Raw genomic sequence first — 18,307 nt, 5'->3', positions numbered from 1 at the left:
GAGGCCAACATGTACCACTGACCAGCCAACCCGCAAAAAATGGCAGATTGTTGTTTCTCCAGAATAAAATTCCATACATCTGACAGGCATTTGTCACTTTGTGGTCACGGAGATAAACAGAATTGTGTGTTTTCACCAGTTCTTTCTATAAAAGTAATTGAAATGGAGAAGATTATTGTTCACATGAACGTGTTTTTCGAAAACATTCAAACTGGAGGGCTGCTTGTCTACAACAGCTGAACACCAAGTAGTATAGCAGAGTATTTTTACCTTGGACCGTAGCTGAACAAAATACCAACTCTTGGCCTTGAGAACTGCACACACACACACACACACACACTTGCGCGCACACACGTTTGGTATCATGGATGCATGCACACACACCCTTAGACATGACAGGTCAAACCCCATCGACCACTGTAGCAGCCACAATACATAAACAACTCTCACACACTCGGTGAATCACCGGAGCGGCTCAATATTGTTTTAGATAAATATATCCAGCCGAACACAGAAGTATATGCGACCATAATTATTCCCCACGACCACAAAAGACTGTGACGGGAAGTTAGTTCCCACAGTTTCAGAAGCCATTGCAGCCCATCACCATGGTACTAAAATCCAAGGCTCAGTTTACAGAGCAGGAGACGGAGCTGCTGGTGGAAGGTGCTTGATGAAAACAAACAGCGGGACGATGGTTTGAATGCCGCTTTATTTCCTGTGACTAAATCTATATTTCAGCGTAACCTCATACGAGGAATTCTGTCTTTCTTGTTGGCCTTTTAGGTCTCCGTCTGAGACACACATCTACATGAGGCGACACGCACACACCCACGGTCCCAGTAGGCAGCAGCTGTTGGGGTGCTAATCTCCATTAGCTACTGAACAGGCTTCTACGACGAGAACCATGTTAAATCTGATCCCTCGCTTCTTTCCATCTCAGTAAAATATCAACATCAAGAGAAACACCAGGCTTTTTTAAGCTTACACCCGATTTGCAACACACCTCGCCCCGTCACATGTTTCATTGTCACAAAACAATCCTGGCGATTGGAAAGGTTAGGCGGATATGAAATGGTACTTACAGTCTGTAAAGTTTAGTTGTCCCCAGGAATAGGAGTTCGGGGAACACGGCCAGATTATTCCGATTCAGACGCCTGGAAAAACAGCATAAATTACAACAGGATTCCTGACAGACTGTCCATAACCAGCTTTAGAGTTTCGTTTCCAACTTGACATGGTGTGTTTAACGCAACGCAGTTCGGTATATCATTACAGGAGGCATGTTGGGAGATTGTGGTGGAAACTTTTTATTTTACACATGCGATCATGAACAGGAACACTGGTGACCACTCCTGATTTAAGGGGTACATCATAGCTGCCAGACAAACAGTGAACTTGAGAAGAACGAAAGGAAGGCAGGGGAGAAGGGCAAAAAAGGGGGTTCAAATGATGGGGAGGGGACAACTTTTTTTTTACCACAAAGGCGGAGAAGGGGAGACGATGTGGGAAAAACAAACAGGCAGTCTGGCCCAGCTACCGAATGTGTGAAAAGGACCCCACTGAGTAAACAAGGCCCTCACAGGGGAAGAACTCACAACAACCCGTCATCACACACATAACCCTAATCCACACACACAAACTCACACTGAGGAAGAGGCTCACACACAAGTGTTGAGAGAGCTCGGCCGAGTTTAATAATCTGGGCGCGATCATTTAACCCTGGTTGAGTGGAGTGAAGAGGTTGGTGCGGCGAGATGTGTAGATGTGACTTAATGTGAGTCAGAGGAGAGTGACACAATGAGAGAAGGCTGCTGAAACAGTTTAACCCTGACACACACACTGACTCACACACACATCGATAGCAACAGTGACAGATGCTGCACAGGCTGCTGGTGCAGGGGAGAAAGAAAATGTATAAATACAAGAAAACTCCTCCGTGAAGGATACAATATATTGGTCAGCTTCCAACTGCATGCAGTTTAGGGGTCAAAGGTCATCACATCCAACATAAAATCTCTTCATTTCAATTTGGATTTAAGATGTCAACAGCATCTTGATCTATGCTCCCCTACCTAACCAAACTGCATACTGAGTCATCATCCTCTCATTCATTCATTTTATCCCACTTTCCCCCTATTTTCTTCCTGGTATTCCAACACTATAAAGGTAAAATCCATGACAGAATTAAACAGGCTGTCACTCACAAACCTGCTGATGATTTTAAACTCTGCAGGTTATGGGAGGAAACCCACACCAGCAAGGGCAGAACATTCAAACCCTGAGCAAAAAGGTCCCAAGTTCACTCTGTCAACAAACCGGGTACCTGTCTTTGTATGAATGAAATCTCAGAGACAATAATTCCACCACTCAGTACTTCACTCTTGCAGCTCCTCGGTGACTGGCCCGTACACAAATATCTGACGTGCCTGTGTGCAAGCACACACACACTGTCAGTTACATCAGAGTCACCTTAAATATTTAATATCCAGCGGAAAAGATGTATCTGAATTATTCACTTCTCTCCGGTTAAGGGCTGTGCTGGTGGCTAAGAGCTCCACGTGGTTCCACAGAGAGGTCCACCGCCCCAACAGGTCCTGCCCAGCCATCACCCCCTCCTCCCACATTCAGAGGGCTAGACCTCCCCTGGGACTATGCAACGATGAGTGGCAAAGGTGTGGAGGAAAAAGGAGGTCAGGGAGAGGGGATGAGCTCACCCTCCTAAAATAGCTGTCCAGAGTGATGTGAGGAGGTAAAGCCTGCCGTTTGAGACCAACCATTTTATCATGTTTGGTTCAAACCCTGCATCAGATAATGTCTTTTGGCCTTGAGAAGTGAACTCTATTGCACAACCGCTGCAATCTGAACAAGTTATCTTCAAAAATCATAAACAAGGGAAACTGCACTTCATTTTTTGAAAAGTTATTCTGCCCAGAGTTGACAGTGTTCTCTGAACAGAGAGATGCACATTGAGTTCTGTCTCATTAGAAGGCCACCTGGTTGGTGGGGCGGATGAACCAGCCGTGACATTGGACAGGATTTTCAAAGTCTTTGACCAACATCCACATTTCTAGCTGGTCACAAGCAAGATAAACCTGATCCCAACCTGGTCCCAACCATTATTATTTAACACTATGTTCTCTGCCTGCAAATCCGAAGAACACAATGTATATCACACTTTTTCAATTGGTTGAGCACTAAATTATGTAATGTGAGCAAATATCAGGACAAATATTGAGACGTCACTTGAGAGTCCAAACAAGCAGGTAAGTATATCTTTCAGTTGGCCTGGGATCGCCACCATATTCACCCACAAGAACAGCAGAAGGTTTCTGTCGAGTGGAAACTCAGGCCCACTTTTCTCTAAGACTGAAAAATATTCAATCAGTCAAATGTAACATTTTGTAAAATATAAATGATAAAAAAATCTATTACAAATTTATAAGCACAAAAAAACGTGTTTAAAATATAGCTCTATTTTTTGTGTGGTAATAAGGTAACGGATGAAAAGACACACATTGTAATTGCATTTGGCGTCGGTGTACATCTCACAGCTGCAGAAGAAAGGGCACCGTGGTGTATCTTCTCTGCTCACAGTGTACATGAATGAACACAGAGGGAGCCGCTGGGAGATGATTCATTAACAGGGTGAGACTGGTTCCTCAACATGGAAGAGATATCTTTTACTCTCTAGTCTACCACCAGACCACAGCAGACGCGACGCTGAGTCATAAAAGAAACCAGCAGCACCAGATGAACTCTGCACACATAACTCAGAGCAGGTATGCTTAATGGGGTGAGGATGGACCAAAAACCACAAATGCTTTCTACAAACGCTTCAGTCAGTACTTCAAACACAGAGTGCCACGCTGCAGCAACAATTTCCAGACTGCCAGGTGCATTTGGGAACACCCGAGCCAGAATCTTGATTTATATGCATTTGGGGTGATTTTAAACGTCCCCCAAAATGCCAGTTTTTATTTCATCTGATGAGTCAGATTGTGAGGAAGTGTGGTCAACATGATTGAGTATGATCAGTGAGTCAGGATTTGTGGTGTTGTAATTTTTATTCCTGAGAAAACTTCAACAGAACGCTCACAAAAACGCTCTTATGGCTAGTGAAAGTACTGACAGACTGTGGGAAACGTTGCAGCAGCTGTGAAATAACAAATACAAATATTAACAAATTGTTTGTCTTTGTTTATTTGCTTGACCTAACTGTTCTCCGCCACTAGACGTGGATCATATCCCAGAGGGGTGGAGTGCAGATATCGCAGCACTTTGTTCAACTGCTGTCCAAAAGCTGTCAGCAGTCACTAGCAACACTGTCAATTTTGGAGATACCAACGCCAGAATACTAATGTAGTTAAGTTTAAAGGATATTCAATCATTTTAAACTGCCCAAGACCTGCCATTTTCCAATTTAAAACACTTGGTGAGTAAGCTTGTGGTCAGTATGAATGAGTCTGAACTCTGAGTCAGACTTTTCAGTGCTGTTGTTGGACTTGTTCCCCAGGAACCTGGGTTCAGCACAAGGGCGGGGTCCCCCTTTTGAATATATAATGTTGCTTTTAATGAAGTGCTGGTCGGATGCTATGCTCTGGTCTGTCAACCTGGATTCATTGATGGAACCTGTTCAGTGTATACCGCAAACAACCAGCTGTCAAGCCCTCAGTAAAGTAATTGTAGCTCTCTTGAGAGCCAATTGGTTGTCATGTAGGCATCCAAACTCAACATGACACACCAGGCCTTCTTCTTCCTGATGGGCCTATTTCAATGTGGAGAAGCAGCAACTCTACTTCAAGTCTCAGCCAGAGCAACCAGCTCAGTTTGGTTTGTGTAAATAATATAAACAGAAGCAAGATGAAGTCAGTTTGTTGTCATATAACTTACTAACACTCATGAGACTGAGGAAGTCAGGAAAGCTACATCCATCCAAATCAAAATTGTCCAGTGAGCTTGGGCCAGTATCATTCTTCAACTGTACATTTCTGGTTTTCAAAGCACTGCTCAAAGTGAACCTGACACTATGGCCATGTTACTGCCATCTTGAAGATGGATGGGTTATATTTGGGTCAAACAAGGAACACACCTGTGCTTCAGAATCCCTCAAGCAGTTTGGCCCTTGCGTCTCATTAGTCTGGCTGAAAATGAAGGCAGACTGAGTCGCCATGGTCGGAGGTGTGAGAGTGACTGGAGCTAGCTAATGCCACCCTGCAGCATGGTGATAATCCCTCGGTCATAAACAGATGCTCGAGTGCCACAAACTACACACACAGGCGCAACCACACATTTCTGCCTGCGCACACTGCGGGCCAGTTATTTTGACTATGCGCACACAACCACACACTGAGACATTCTTCAAAAAAGAAAATCAATCCCAACACCTCAGAACCACAATGATGTGTCCACCGAGTTTACATCAGGCAGCATGGAAATAAGAAACCAACCGGGAAACCAATTATTACTCGGCCAATGTCACTGCTGCCAGGGGACATATTTCAGTGTAAAAAAAAACTGTGACAGACAAACAGACACGTAAATACTATTTTGTTACCATAGCTATTTCTTGATGCTTGGGAACATTTGGAAATATGTCTGTCTGAAACATCCATGGGAACTTTCTCTGAAATGCCATCATCAACCAACAGTTACAGCACGCAGCCCAGACTCTTGCTTTTCAAGTAGGAATGAGCTTTTCCCAGGAATATGTGTCCTCTGATGAGAGAGGAAAGAAGTTAAATAATATTTTCATGGTCAGAGTGCGGCCGGAGGACCATGTTTCACCTTTTGGAAACACGCTATCTTTTTACATTGAGAGGTATTTATCTTTGGACTATAGCTTTAAATCCATAATAACGTGGTACATTAAAACAACACAACAATCAAAATTTCTTTATCAAAATAATTCATTTGTTTGTATGAGAGTGCCATATAGATATTTTTAAGAATTATTGAATACCATTATTGCCAAGACCTGTACTTAACGTGGCCTGCATTTAGACAGATAGATGTCCTTTATTTGGTGTGAAACAATTTCTAACAACATTACGTTTGTGTATAGTATTTAATAACTTAAATTATTATTATATATTTGTTCATCATTTCATTTTTTTCTCATTTTCAAACTTCCTTTCCTTTAATTGCTTTATTTATTGTTCCCCATTTTGTGTGTTTTATTTCTTCTATTGACAGTCAAGATATAGGTGACAGTTTGTGGGTGGGGAGCTATGGGAATGTGCCCCCCCACCTACACTCACACACAGACACACAGGTTCATTCACTCAATAATCCTGCAAGCCATTGCAACCCTAGTTATTTTCTGTAATATAGAAAATGCCAATACTGCGCACAGGTCCTGTGTCCAGATGCTTTTATAGTAGCCTAATCTAACCGTTACAATAATCGCCCCCGCCCACCTCTCAAACCAAAGTGACACACTTGAGCTAAGGGACAAACCAATTCTTTATGTCAAACAAGTACTCTTCTACTATGTCTTCTTAAAGCACTTGAGAATATTTTTGTTCCCTCAAAAAAGTATGTCGAAAATCTAAAGTTCTAAAATATATACTACAATAAGAAAACAACCTCAAAACAATTTTATGATTCTTCTCTCATAAAAATGGCTTAATGGCCACGAATGCCCTCTCTAATGTCCCCGTTTGGTAAATTATATTTCCCGCCCTCTATGACCTAGACTGATTTGCATAGCACAACTTCTCCCAAAGGCAGATGTCTGCCCAGCGACCAACTCGGTGCTCTTGCCCAAAGAAGAAGCAATGAAATAAGAAATGTAACATTTTAAAAGATGTAAATTATAAATGCAGTCAGGAAATAGAATTCTTGATCTTTTTTTTTTATTTCCCATTTTAGCCAAGCAGTCCAGCCAACCGGACCAGCGGCAGTGCTGAAGGAAAACAAATGACACCTTGTTTCATGGTTAAAAATAAAGCGTAAATAATCCCAGCCGTCTTTTCACATAACAGCAAGCTGCTTATGGATGGCAAAACTACAAAGAGCTACCGTATATTGACGGTATTGAGCAGAAGAATATACTCCATATACTTTTTAATTTTAGGATGCAGACAGTGATATTTTGAGCCAAATTTAGAACAAGGTGAATAAACGGTCAGCACTAGGAAAAGACTTGGGAGCAGGGAAAAGACAAAATAAAAGCATTTGTTTTAAAGCGCATAGGGACGTATGTTCTTATCAGGAGTGATTAGGGATGAGTATATAGCTTTAGCTTATGCGCTTTTATGAGTAGAATAATTGAACAGTTCTTCAGCTACTTAACCTGAAATAAGTTACAAATGAGGCTGAAACCAACTCTCCTCTGAGCTGTTTTAGAATCTTGCCTTAACTAGCTTTGAGTTCACGACAACACCCTCTCAGCAGTATGGATTGTTTACCCTCAAACAGAGTGAATAGTGGTCCCTGACGTTCAAACATGCAGTAGATTTTGTGGGTACAAAAGTCTCACGCACATGCAACTTGAGAAAAGGACGTCACTGGAGAAAACTTAAGTATCTGCAGGACTATAGTCCATAACTGTTATTACATGCTGCAATACATATTGTCATATTGCCTAGTTGTTCCAGCAGAGTTAGATAATACAAATACATTCCACCTGCTATGATGAGTTAACTATTATTCACAGCTATGAGAATATCCTTTGACAGCAGGATCGCTCATTAACACAAGAATTATCGCCTGCCGCTGCTTTCTAAACGCCTCTGTTAAGATGTGTAATTACTTTCTAATTCATTCCTTTCTTTGTGTGTGCATGTTTCACCTTCAGCAGCCAGGACTCTGAATTGACGAGGTGTGATGAAAGAGGAGGGTGAGGAAGATAGGATCAGGGACTATTCAGGCAGAGGTATGTTTGACACTCCTCCCGCAGGTTAACAAGAGTGATCCGCATGAGAAGAATGGGAAAATTAGGAGAGGCAGAAATATCAAGATAAGGACCAGCGGAAACACATGCTTATGTAGGACATACATGTGCATGTGTTTGCGCAGGGTGTTCGGCCACCTTAACTCATCTTGCACGCCCCTGAGCTACTGCCCCACACCTGACCCCACCCGCCTAAACCCTGCAGGCCTACCACAAAAACGGACAAGAACGGGCGCTGCTCTCTACCCCCGTAGGAGGCAGTCAGTGTGGATCCATCAGCCGCGCTTAGGGCCCTTTCCTCTGGGCAGCGCTGCCCAGCAGGCCGCCACCAGCCCCCAAGAGGAGGGAGCCCTTTGAAATGAGCCCTCAGACTCCAAACTCTGGAGACTAGTCTTTGTTTGGCACCAAGGGGGGCAGTGGTGACCGACTCCATCTTTGTGTTAGTGAATATGTAGCGACAGAGATGGTGAATTACAGTTGAAAGAGCTCGCAACGGCAACAAAAGACAACAAGGTTGAGTCAGAAAGCTATTGGGCATCAAACTCTACTACTGCAGACTCTTGAGTATATTTACAGATACACTGTGAGAAATGTCAGACACAGAACAACAAAGCATGATGCCTTGATTCTCACTCACGTCTACCTCAGATTGCAGATGTGACAAGACGGTTGAGGAAAGACAATAACTGTCTTGCATTAAAGGTGCTAGTTAGCAGCTCATACTTCACTCTGTGTATGAGTAATAAACTCCTCATATAACCTTGTCTTTTGCAATCACGATCAGACTTCTTTTGTAATTTCCATGAAGATTTTGATGGCTGTTAAATTAAGAGCGTCTCCCTGTGCCTCCTCAGACATTCCAGTCTGTTGGCCCAAGCAGCACCCAAACTCTCTCATCTATGAACGACGCCTGCATCAAGTTTTATTGAGAGACAGGAGAGACATTTCTTCAGTCGGGGGTCCGAGTCCCCCCTGGCTCAGGCTTCTGTCTCGTCTCCCTCCTTCTGTGTTGTCCTCAAACTCGGAAAACTTAATTATGCCATCACTGCCTCGGGGTTCCGAACGCCAAATACCAGTGATTCCAGTCCAGCACCCCAACAACACCTGAAGTCACATGGTGACCAGTTACAGATGGGCGGGCGGCCGATCATCTCAGGGGCTCCAAGCTTTCAGCTTGATCAATAAAATGTTTAGCTAAGATAAATTTAATAATGTAATCAGAGCAGCCGCATGTTGCGAGGACCAACAAACACAAGGCTCTATCAGGCGCAGACATGAGGACAGCCTCACTTTTCATGAGATACAAAGAAGGGCCATGTGTTTTTCTAGCATCTGATGTGTTCAAGAACACTATGAGTGTACTGTATTTGTAATTATGTGATCATGTATTTCATCTAACTCACTCAGCCGGTAGAGCCCTCACCTTAGCTTGAGAAGATAAGATAAGACTACTGTATCAGCAGCAAAGTGGATTGGACTGAATGCCACAACTTGTACTTCAGATATGAGTGATTCAAGGTAAGCCAATTTGGAGAGGGTGCAGTGGTGTGGGGGAGGGATGGCATATAGTCATATAGTACAAAACAGCAGATTTGTAATTCACATTTGCTGTGTTTATTCTGGTGTCCACAGTAGATCACTTCGTCGTCCAAATGAATATTATAGTACAAACCTAAATGACCAGTAATGTCATAAATTTGAGTTAATCCTCGCAATATTTCCTAAAAAAAATCAGTCGCCGCTTTAGACCCTTAGCCGAAGCGGCCTGGACAAATAGAGTTACTCACAGTCTTTCCAGCTCCTTCAAGTCCTGAAAGGCTCCTCTTTCAATTGTGGTGATTTTATTCTCCATGAGCTGTCTGAAAAACAAAACCAGTAAGGAATGAGGCAAGAAAACTACGTACAGGGAGGGAAACAGACAAACATTGTGGCCAAGATTAAAATGGCTGGAAGAGGTGACAGATATGTTGGGCGAAGAGTGACCTGAGTAAATGGATTGAAGTGGGAAAAGAGGAGGAAAGCCACGCAGAGGATAGGTGGCGCTGGGTGGGAGTATAAAGAATGGCAGATTAGGGGAGATGGAAAGTGATGGAGTGTCAAACGGCAAGAGGGAGAGAAGACAATCAGCAGAGGGTCGATAGAGTTCCAGAATTGACTTTAAAACTGGCCTATAAGTCGGACAGCCGCTCATCTATCATCCAATTTACTCGCCATATAGCTGTGACTACTCATTCACTTACACCAGCAAAACCAACCGCGTGCTGACCAAGCCACTACACACACACACACACACACACACACACAGGCCTTATTCTTCGACCGTATGATAAACAGGATGCATGTGTATGCAAGAATTAAGGAACAGACTGGCAGACTGAAGCGCTAAATCTTCATTGATTTGTTTGAGCATGTGACTGCAGTCAAACAGACACACATCCACACACACAGCCAACACTGTGCACACACCGGAATCAACATGGATTGAGAACACAGACACACATGCGCGCGCACACACACAATTAAGGACATAATCTCTGGAGGAATTCCAACAATGTGTGTTCACTGCCATTCACTATTTTAGCAGCTAGGATTGCACCCACCCACACACAAACAAGAGGGCAGGTAAAGCCTTGTACCTTGAGGACAGGAGCTTTTTATCAACTACACATCAACATTTCAGCAGTTTTCACAGCAAAGGGTCCCATTTAAATGTTTCCCTCCTTATCAACACTCCTGAGTAAATAATGTCTGTTCTGTTCTGTAAAAAAAATGGCACTTACACAGGACCCACAAGAGATGGGCCCACCCGTGAGAAAATGGGCAACTACGCAATATAGTTTGCTTAATTGAAGGGCCCGCTCTGCAGCATCTCAAATTGTTCTTTAAATTCCTTCAACAAGTTCTGCAAAGTAGGCTTTAAAAAATGTGGGATGCAACGTTGCTTCATTATTCAAGAAGGTACTTTCAACATGTAGCGACACAATCCTGTTGTCAGTTCAGGGGTACGGATGACCCTCAAAACCTTTCTAAAGCCACTGTAATATAAATCCTTTAGATTATAGACCTGTCTGTGAGTGGCGTTTAAGCTCCTAACTCGTGAAAGTATCCCTGTATCAGCTCAATATAAACCCTCTATGTGGGTCTCTCTGAGCTGTCATCACACGATGGAAATCATAAACTGCCCACCAATATATATAGTTTCTATTATCAATGGCCATCAGATACAACACACACCCATCAGTGGTGTATAAGTCTCACAAAGCACTGCGACAGGTGCAGCTAAAAAAAATCACCAGCAGTGCGTCAATTCATTTTTTTTTGTTAACGTTAATTTAACGTTAAACCATTCAATTTAAGACTATTCTTATTTTTTTCCACCGCTGCGATTGAGTTTGTGACGTTATGTTTATAATGAAATAACACCATTTTAAACTCTTCATTTCTCCTCCTCATCATCCTGATAACTGAGGCTGTCTTCTTAGGAGACTCGCATTCTTTGTACCATGAGCCTATTACATATTAGTAATAGCGCATAAGTGCGATGGGATCAATGCATGATCCCGCTACAATAACGGACCTGTAATCTCAGTCTCAGCCATGTTGTTGCTGGAGAACTTTTAACCTGGACCCGTCCCAGGTGAGAAACCTGTTCTTACTTGACTCGACTGCTTTCATTTCCTCCCGCCCTCCCTCCCTTCCAGCGGCATTCCTCTCCACAGTAGTGTAATGACAGCTATCTCTTTCCCATCACTTCCTCGCCAGCACGTTAATCACTCCAGCATATGGGCCCCGGGGCCCAGTGGTTAAAATAAGACCCTCCTGACACGTCCACTGGCAGATTAACAGGACAGCATTAACAGGTGCCAGTGCTCTTTTGTATCGGCACAAGACGCAGTGCAGCAGAGCCACGGAAGTCTGATGCCGGACACGTCTGGTGGACTCCGGAGTCTGGCCACTGAATTCTCTGACAAAATCAAATACTTACAACACTCGCAGATTCTTTAGTCCAGCAAAATCGGCCTTCGTGATTTTGGTCAGGTTGTTGGCGTTCAGATCCCTGGAGAAAAACACAAACATATTTAATCACGTGGTATCCTGAGACAGAACAACCTTTATTTAAAATATGAACGCTCCCTATTGGGTGAGCAAGGCAATTCCTACGACCTTACACTCCACTACATTGAGAAATAGGACCTCACACTGAGACATCTAAAAACTGTGAAAACCTAAAAAGATGGTGAACATTCAAGGCCAAGGTGCAAAATTTATGAACATTTATGATAGAAGTTACGGGAGAGAGATGACTGTGTCAGTCCTGACCTAAGGGTCAGGATCAGGAGAACAAAGCAACAGACATAAGTGATCAGTTCTCTTAGAGAAATGTGGTGTTTTTATGAGCACAGCTCACAACCAGTCAGAATGGATCGGGGGTTTTTAAGAACATCACCTGGTGTCCTTCTTTTGCACTAGTTCACCCAGCTTCCAGTCAAGTTTGAGAAAGCCACATGATTCCTGTGGCTGAGATGGAATTTTTGGGGTTTTGTCTATACGTTTATTACTGGGCTGAACTTAGCTTCTTCTTCTTTCATACATAACATTGTAAAAAAAAAAGGCCTGATAATATTGCCTGAAACACAACTGCATGAACAAAAAGTAGAATTCAGTTCATATCAGTGATGTATATCTGAAATATAAGTACTTAAATATATTCAAAAACATTGAGGCGCAATTGTTTAAGAACCAATAGGGCCCCATATGACACGGTCAGACCTGGATATGACTGCAGAGGGAACATGTGCCTCTCTCCTGAGCATATTTTATTTTGTAATGAAGCAGAATTTCACTAATACAAAGCGGCTTGTTTCACTTGAAGCCCACTTGTACAAATCCCTTTTTGATTAACTTGCTGGTCTCCAGATTGATGTGGTGCACAGAGGCAACAGTGCAAAGCCGCCAACACGACCACAGTGGCTGAACCCCTCACCATAAATGCACCTCCTCACACATCCAGCTGTTTACGTTCTTCATTATTAAAACACGGATTTTTCAAGTTTAAATGGAAGTGCGCTGAGTAATCCATCAAATGTGGGTGAGTCCACATCCCACATGTCTGCGATACTCACAGTCTCTCGGCGTTGCGGGGTATATTCCTTGGCACACTGCGCAGTCCTTGGCCGTGACAGTCCACTGTAGTCCCGATGCAGGAGCACTGCGCCGGGCAGGGCTGAGAAGCCGCGCCGCCGGACAGAACCAGAATCACAACCAGCACCAGCAGAAGTGTTGTAGAAGCCGGGGAGCGGCCGGGACCAGCAGGACTCGGAGCTCCCACCATCACTGCGGCAAGTGGGGGCCAAACACGACCCGGAGACTTGTAGCAGTAAGAACGAGGGTTCAGGATAAAATCCCGGAGTCCTGGCGTAGTTGCAGCGCTCGGGATGCCTGATAGCCCCGGGAATATCTTACACTCTTTAAGAAAAATGTTACATTTGTCAATGAATTGCGATGAAGGAACAGGGGTTCGTCCCCCGACAGGCGCTGAACCGGCTCTGCTGCGCTAGAGCGGCACAAACTTCCACATGTCCCCGATGTCCTGCGTCCGAATCCCCCGCGGAACCGGGGCTCGCCTCTCCGCACAGTAGCGCACCACTGCGGACCACTGTTCCGCTCCAGAGACGCACACACACACACACACCTCTGCACACTCCTCAAATGAACTCTCACATACGGACGCTCCAGGTGAGACTTTTAAAATTCACACCACGCGCCCGTGGAAGAAAGCATGTCCCTGCGAGAGAAGATGTCACGAAAGAAGAGCAGAAATCGACTCCGATCCCTTTCAAAAGTGGGATAAAACAGCGGTGTAAGAAGTGGGCAGGAGGAAAATCCCCGTGAAAGACAAGAGCGCAACACTAGTCTGATCCAAGAGCGCGTATGAGCGCAGAGGGAGAGGGAGAGAGTGAGGGAGGGAGCGATAGACGGGAGCAGTCTGACACACACACACACACAGGCGCGCGCACACGCGCACAAGCGACAGCAGCAAGTTGGTCAGTGAGACGGCGACAACGATTCAACCTCCAAAGGGGGGCTTTCTCTCCCGGCCACTGATGTTTAGTTTGAAGTGAGAACTCGCATGTAGGATTACTACTCCTTATTAGCACCACGTCAGTGAAGAAGAGGTCACGTTTGTAGGTTTCAAAACATGCATCAGGCAGTGCTGAGGACTCCTTCAGAGTGGTGACCCGGAAGCCAAGGGTCACCGATGAGGTGGGCATGCCCCAGTTTTTGGAGTTAGATGAGTGGAAAAGTGCAGGTAACAGAGTCCCAGGCTGAGGGAGGCAAGTATGTTAGCTCCTGTGTGGTCGTTCTTCTAAGGAAGAAGGGAACTATAAACGTAACCCTCTTGGTAGTACAGGAGATGCCGACAACTGTTCACCTTGAACCGCAACTCAAACTCTCGCCAGAATTGTTGATCGTAGATTGCCAGAATTAGGCGAATCTTACTATTGTAATCACCTCTGTAACCGCTGGTCAGGGGCTCAGCGTGCGCTGAAAGATGCGCTTCAGTCTAGATTTAGTTTGACAGTATTGATATACAATTCATGTTTTGATCATGTAGTTTAGATTTCACAATATCACTGTTTTAAAAGTAGTTTTTTAAATGATAGAAGACAAATTGATGATGTGATATAGTTAGATAACTTGTCATGCAATGTTTGCAATGTATTAGAGGAGTTTGAAATAAACATTGATTCATCCATTCATTTAGTTATTGTTGGCATATGTTGGCAATGTTTGCAGAAATCCTACCACTTGCAGTGAACATAAAAGTAGTATGGGGAATGTACCCTCAGATCCTTTACCATTATTCTTTTGAACCCCCAAAAATATATGTACGCATTCTTTCCACTTTGGATATCTTCTTTTATGATGTCATTGCTTTTATTCTATATTTGAATGCTTCTGTTCCGTCAGTAAAAACATTTTCTATTATTAAAATGTGTCATAAATAAAACATATTTCATTCAATATTCTCATGGCATTGACAGCTAAAAGAGCTTCTACTGTTGCAGTGCATTGCCTATGCGTGGTGGAAGGGGAGGCCAGTGTTAAATGTGAAACCATGCCATATCTAATTTCATAACTTGTGCCATGTGTGGCCCGTGGCCCTTGAGTTTGACACAAATTTGTTGATACACAGACTGACACAAATGTGTCAACTCCCCCACAAAAATACATGTAGAAGTATATTTAATTGCATTAAAATGTACGACACAAGAAACAAAAACCTAAATCCAAGTAAAGTGAAAAATTACACAAAATAAAATGTTTTTTTTGCAAGTGATATGATAACAAAAGGCAAAAAAATAATAAATCAAAAGTCATTATTCAGCCTAAACAGGACAAGACCAATGCAATGAAAGGTTACAACTTGCCTCACATCTGCTGTTTGACACTGTGACTCAAAAGCAGTTTGGACTCCTCATACTTCAGATATGTTATTCCCTTTATCATTCACCAGGAAGTACAAGATGATGCAACCCGCATAGTACGTGACTGATAATGGTTTCTATGTGATCCATGTCCATCATGAGGAAACCTCCACAGACCATTCCAGTCCCTGTTTCAAAATCTAAACATAAAACTTGTGATCAGTGACACATTTATTCTTGGAAATGCTTGGGGAGGGGACTGACGGTGAATTTCTCCCCAGATAGAACACAAACAGCTGTGTGTGGTTCAGACGCTGATGTGCACTTTGCGCGTGTGATTTATAATTCTTTCCATATCTCTCCACAAACAAAGACACACTCCTGCTTCCTCACTACACAAACACACACATATGATCTACAGCCCGATACATGAGGGTTTTTTGGAGGAACTATTTCCCTGAGCAATTTAGAATTTTGAGTTAGTGGGAAGATAACAACTAAAATGTGCCTGGACAAGAGTTTGGAGATAGATACAAGCAAAAGAGGAAATGTAAAGCAGACAAGCGCTCGGGTGGGTTGGGAGTTGTCAGTTATTGATGTCAGCTTGAGTGAAGACAGGAAGAAGGTCGGAGTGAAGATGGAGAATGACCTGAGAGGCTGCAGCAGAGCAGAGCTGGAGGGGACACTGCTTGTTAAGACAAATCCTAACCTTGCTGCCCTTCACGGAAAAATACACAAGCAAACAAACCAGCAGTTGAAATCTGCTGACGGCGGAATATGGACAGTGACGGCTCTGCCGCTGGTCAGCCATCAGAACCTATGACGTACAGCTCACCTCATCCTCTGCAGTCAATAATAGTTTCATAGTTTCCTAAGCAAAATAATAATGATTAAAAAAAAAACCCACAGAATGACATCCCCAACTATTTTACTGGTCTTTTGGATGGAATCTATAAGCGTTTACTTCTTACGTGATTGGCTAAATGCTGAGTTGAGGTTATCATCATAACTTAACGTTTTCCATTTGAAAGGAATATATTAATATTTTCATGTATAGTAAAAATTAAATAGCCTTTACAAAGGACATTTTCATGGATAGTTGATTTAGGGCTTGTCCACATGAAGCCTATGATTTCCCAAAATAAATATGGTGAACAGAAATGAAAACATCAGACAGATGATGAGGTTGAGTTGTTGTTACAGACACACTTGACTGTAGATCCACACAGATCTTTGAGAGTGTCACCGGGGAGTCGCGTTGGTTCCGAGAGGTAGGATTTATGACATTGTTATTTTCATTGAGTCGTACGGGCTGGTACCAGAGCGGGTGTGGATGCCACCTCTGAAGCAGAGCTCTGCACTTTGCTGAGATGAGCTAAGAAGCTACAGAAAACCCCGACTGAGAATGCTGATGGTAGGAAAGTCAGTTTCATGGTCTAATTTAGAATGGTGGCTCTGTATTAAATTAATGAGTCACAACTTAAATCAAACGTAGAGCCACTGTCAAGGCTCTGGAACTGCAGAGGTGGAAAAATATTTCCGACATCCCCTGCATGCTGTATTCTAATGGCTGGGCTATTATATTTTTGTTCAGTTTCGCACTATTTTTTTTTTTCATAACATCAATGTTAAAAATACCATTTTGAAAGTGTCAAGGATATAGTTTTGATAGTTGTTTCTTAAACAAACATGAAATAAACAAAAAAAAAAAGTTTGTGTGTGTCTAATGGTGCCACTCATTTTGTCGGGTGTCCGGAAAGCTTTTTCCCACCACTGCATCCATAAATTTGCTGTACAAAATATTCAGTTGGTTATGTCCAAAGATGCTGGCAGCGTTTGAGCCAGCCATGTCGATCAAGCTTTGCTCTCCTGTGCATCACGGTGTATTTTATGTGTTTACGTGGAAATGAAATTTTATTGACATTTTTTTGGATTTTGGAAATGAGTTTGGAAATGAATGCAATAAAAATAAAGGTAGGCTCCAGTACTGTAAGTACTTGTAAGTACTTTAGTGCTTATCATAGTAATGAAAAATTGAACAATTTCTCAATCTTAACTGTCAATCCAACTGTTTCAATTAAATTTAGCCTGTTGTTAAGTTTGTATGATTAGATTTCCTCATTTCCTTCTGATCTACCAAGAAGGACAAGCTCCATTTCACTTTGCGATCAGTTATATCCTCTGACATTCAGACAACACAATGATGAATTATCCCTCCAAAACTCAACAACGACAACACACACAACTGACAAGTGAAACCAGACACACCTTCCTCTAGCGACAAAGAAAGAGGTTCCTAACATACCAGAGAAAAAGTTCATGAGATCCTATTCACCCTGGTCGACTCCCATGGCTTTAGCAGTGGGGTGTGTGAGCGATGCACAACAGGCTGTGCGTCCCATCACAACAAAGGTACTCCACAGTGTCTGAGCCCAGTTGAATATGTTCAACAGCGGCAACTGGAAGCAAGTATTAAATGAAATATGAGATAAAAGGAGAGGTGTTTTCGGTCAGGTGTATTTTGGTGTGTCTGTATTTACAGTGTCTGGCTATAGATGTTGTGGGTCCGCTGCAGTGCAGCTGTGTAACCAGCCTCTGTGCAAACATTACTGGCTTGTGACGACGCGATGAGCAGGCAACACACATGACTCAGATATCAATGAGCTGAACCGTCCCTGGATCAGACGGTTGACAAACTTTACAAAGATGTAATTAAGCAGAAGATTCACTCCAACTCCTGGTGAGATTGTTTGCTTGACTGCGTGAACTTGTGTACGTGTGTGTACAGTCAGATGAGCTTCGAGCAGCATGTGGCTTGGAAGCAGCTGTCCAGAAGCCAGGTGGCTGAACTGACCTCTGCACACAGACACACACACACATGCATCACCGTCGTTGTGAGGACCGCTCATTGCCATAACCCTTTCCCCAGCCTCCCCCCCTAAACCTAACCATCCAAAACAGCTCATCTTAACCAGGACTC

The 18,307-nt window shown here is 43.2% G+C and overlaps 1 protein-coding gene across 12 annotated transcripts in view; it reads right to left on the bottom strand.

Annotated features, from left to right (window-relative positions):
• The window catches only part of LOC128753923 (slit homolog 2 protein-like), an 82,502-nt gene extending 68,698 nt beyond the window's left edge, over positions 1–13,804 (bottom strand). For all 12 annotated transcript variants that reach the window (XM_053856124.1, XM_053856125.1, XM_053856127.1 and 9 more), the window contains exons 1-4: positions 13,021–13,804; positions 11,883–11,954; positions 9,685–9,756; positions 1,086–1,157 (exon numbers count right to left, since the gene is read on the bottom strand). In XM_053856124.1, the coding sequence (XP_053712099.1) occupies positions 1,086–1,157; positions 9,685–9,756; positions 11,883–11,954; positions 13,021–13,229 (425 nt within the window). In that variant the 5' untranslated portion in view covers positions 13,230–13,804. The remainder of the gene's footprint in view (positions 1–1,085; positions 1,158–9,684; positions 9,757–11,882; positions 11,955–13,020) is intronic.
• Between the last annotated feature and the right edge of the window lie 4,503 nt (positions 13,805–18,307).

The sequence above is a fragment of the Synchiropus splendidus genome, chromosome 2, assembly GCF_027744825.2.
Source record: "Synchiropus splendidus isolate RoL2022-P1 chromosome 2, RoL_Sspl_1.0, whole genome shotgun sequence".
Classification (NCBI taxonomy): Eukaryota; Metazoa; Chordata; class Actinopteri; order Syngnathiformes; family Callionymidae; genus Synchiropus; species Synchiropus splendidus.
This window is presented reverse-complemented; position numbering and strand designations above follow the sequence as displayed.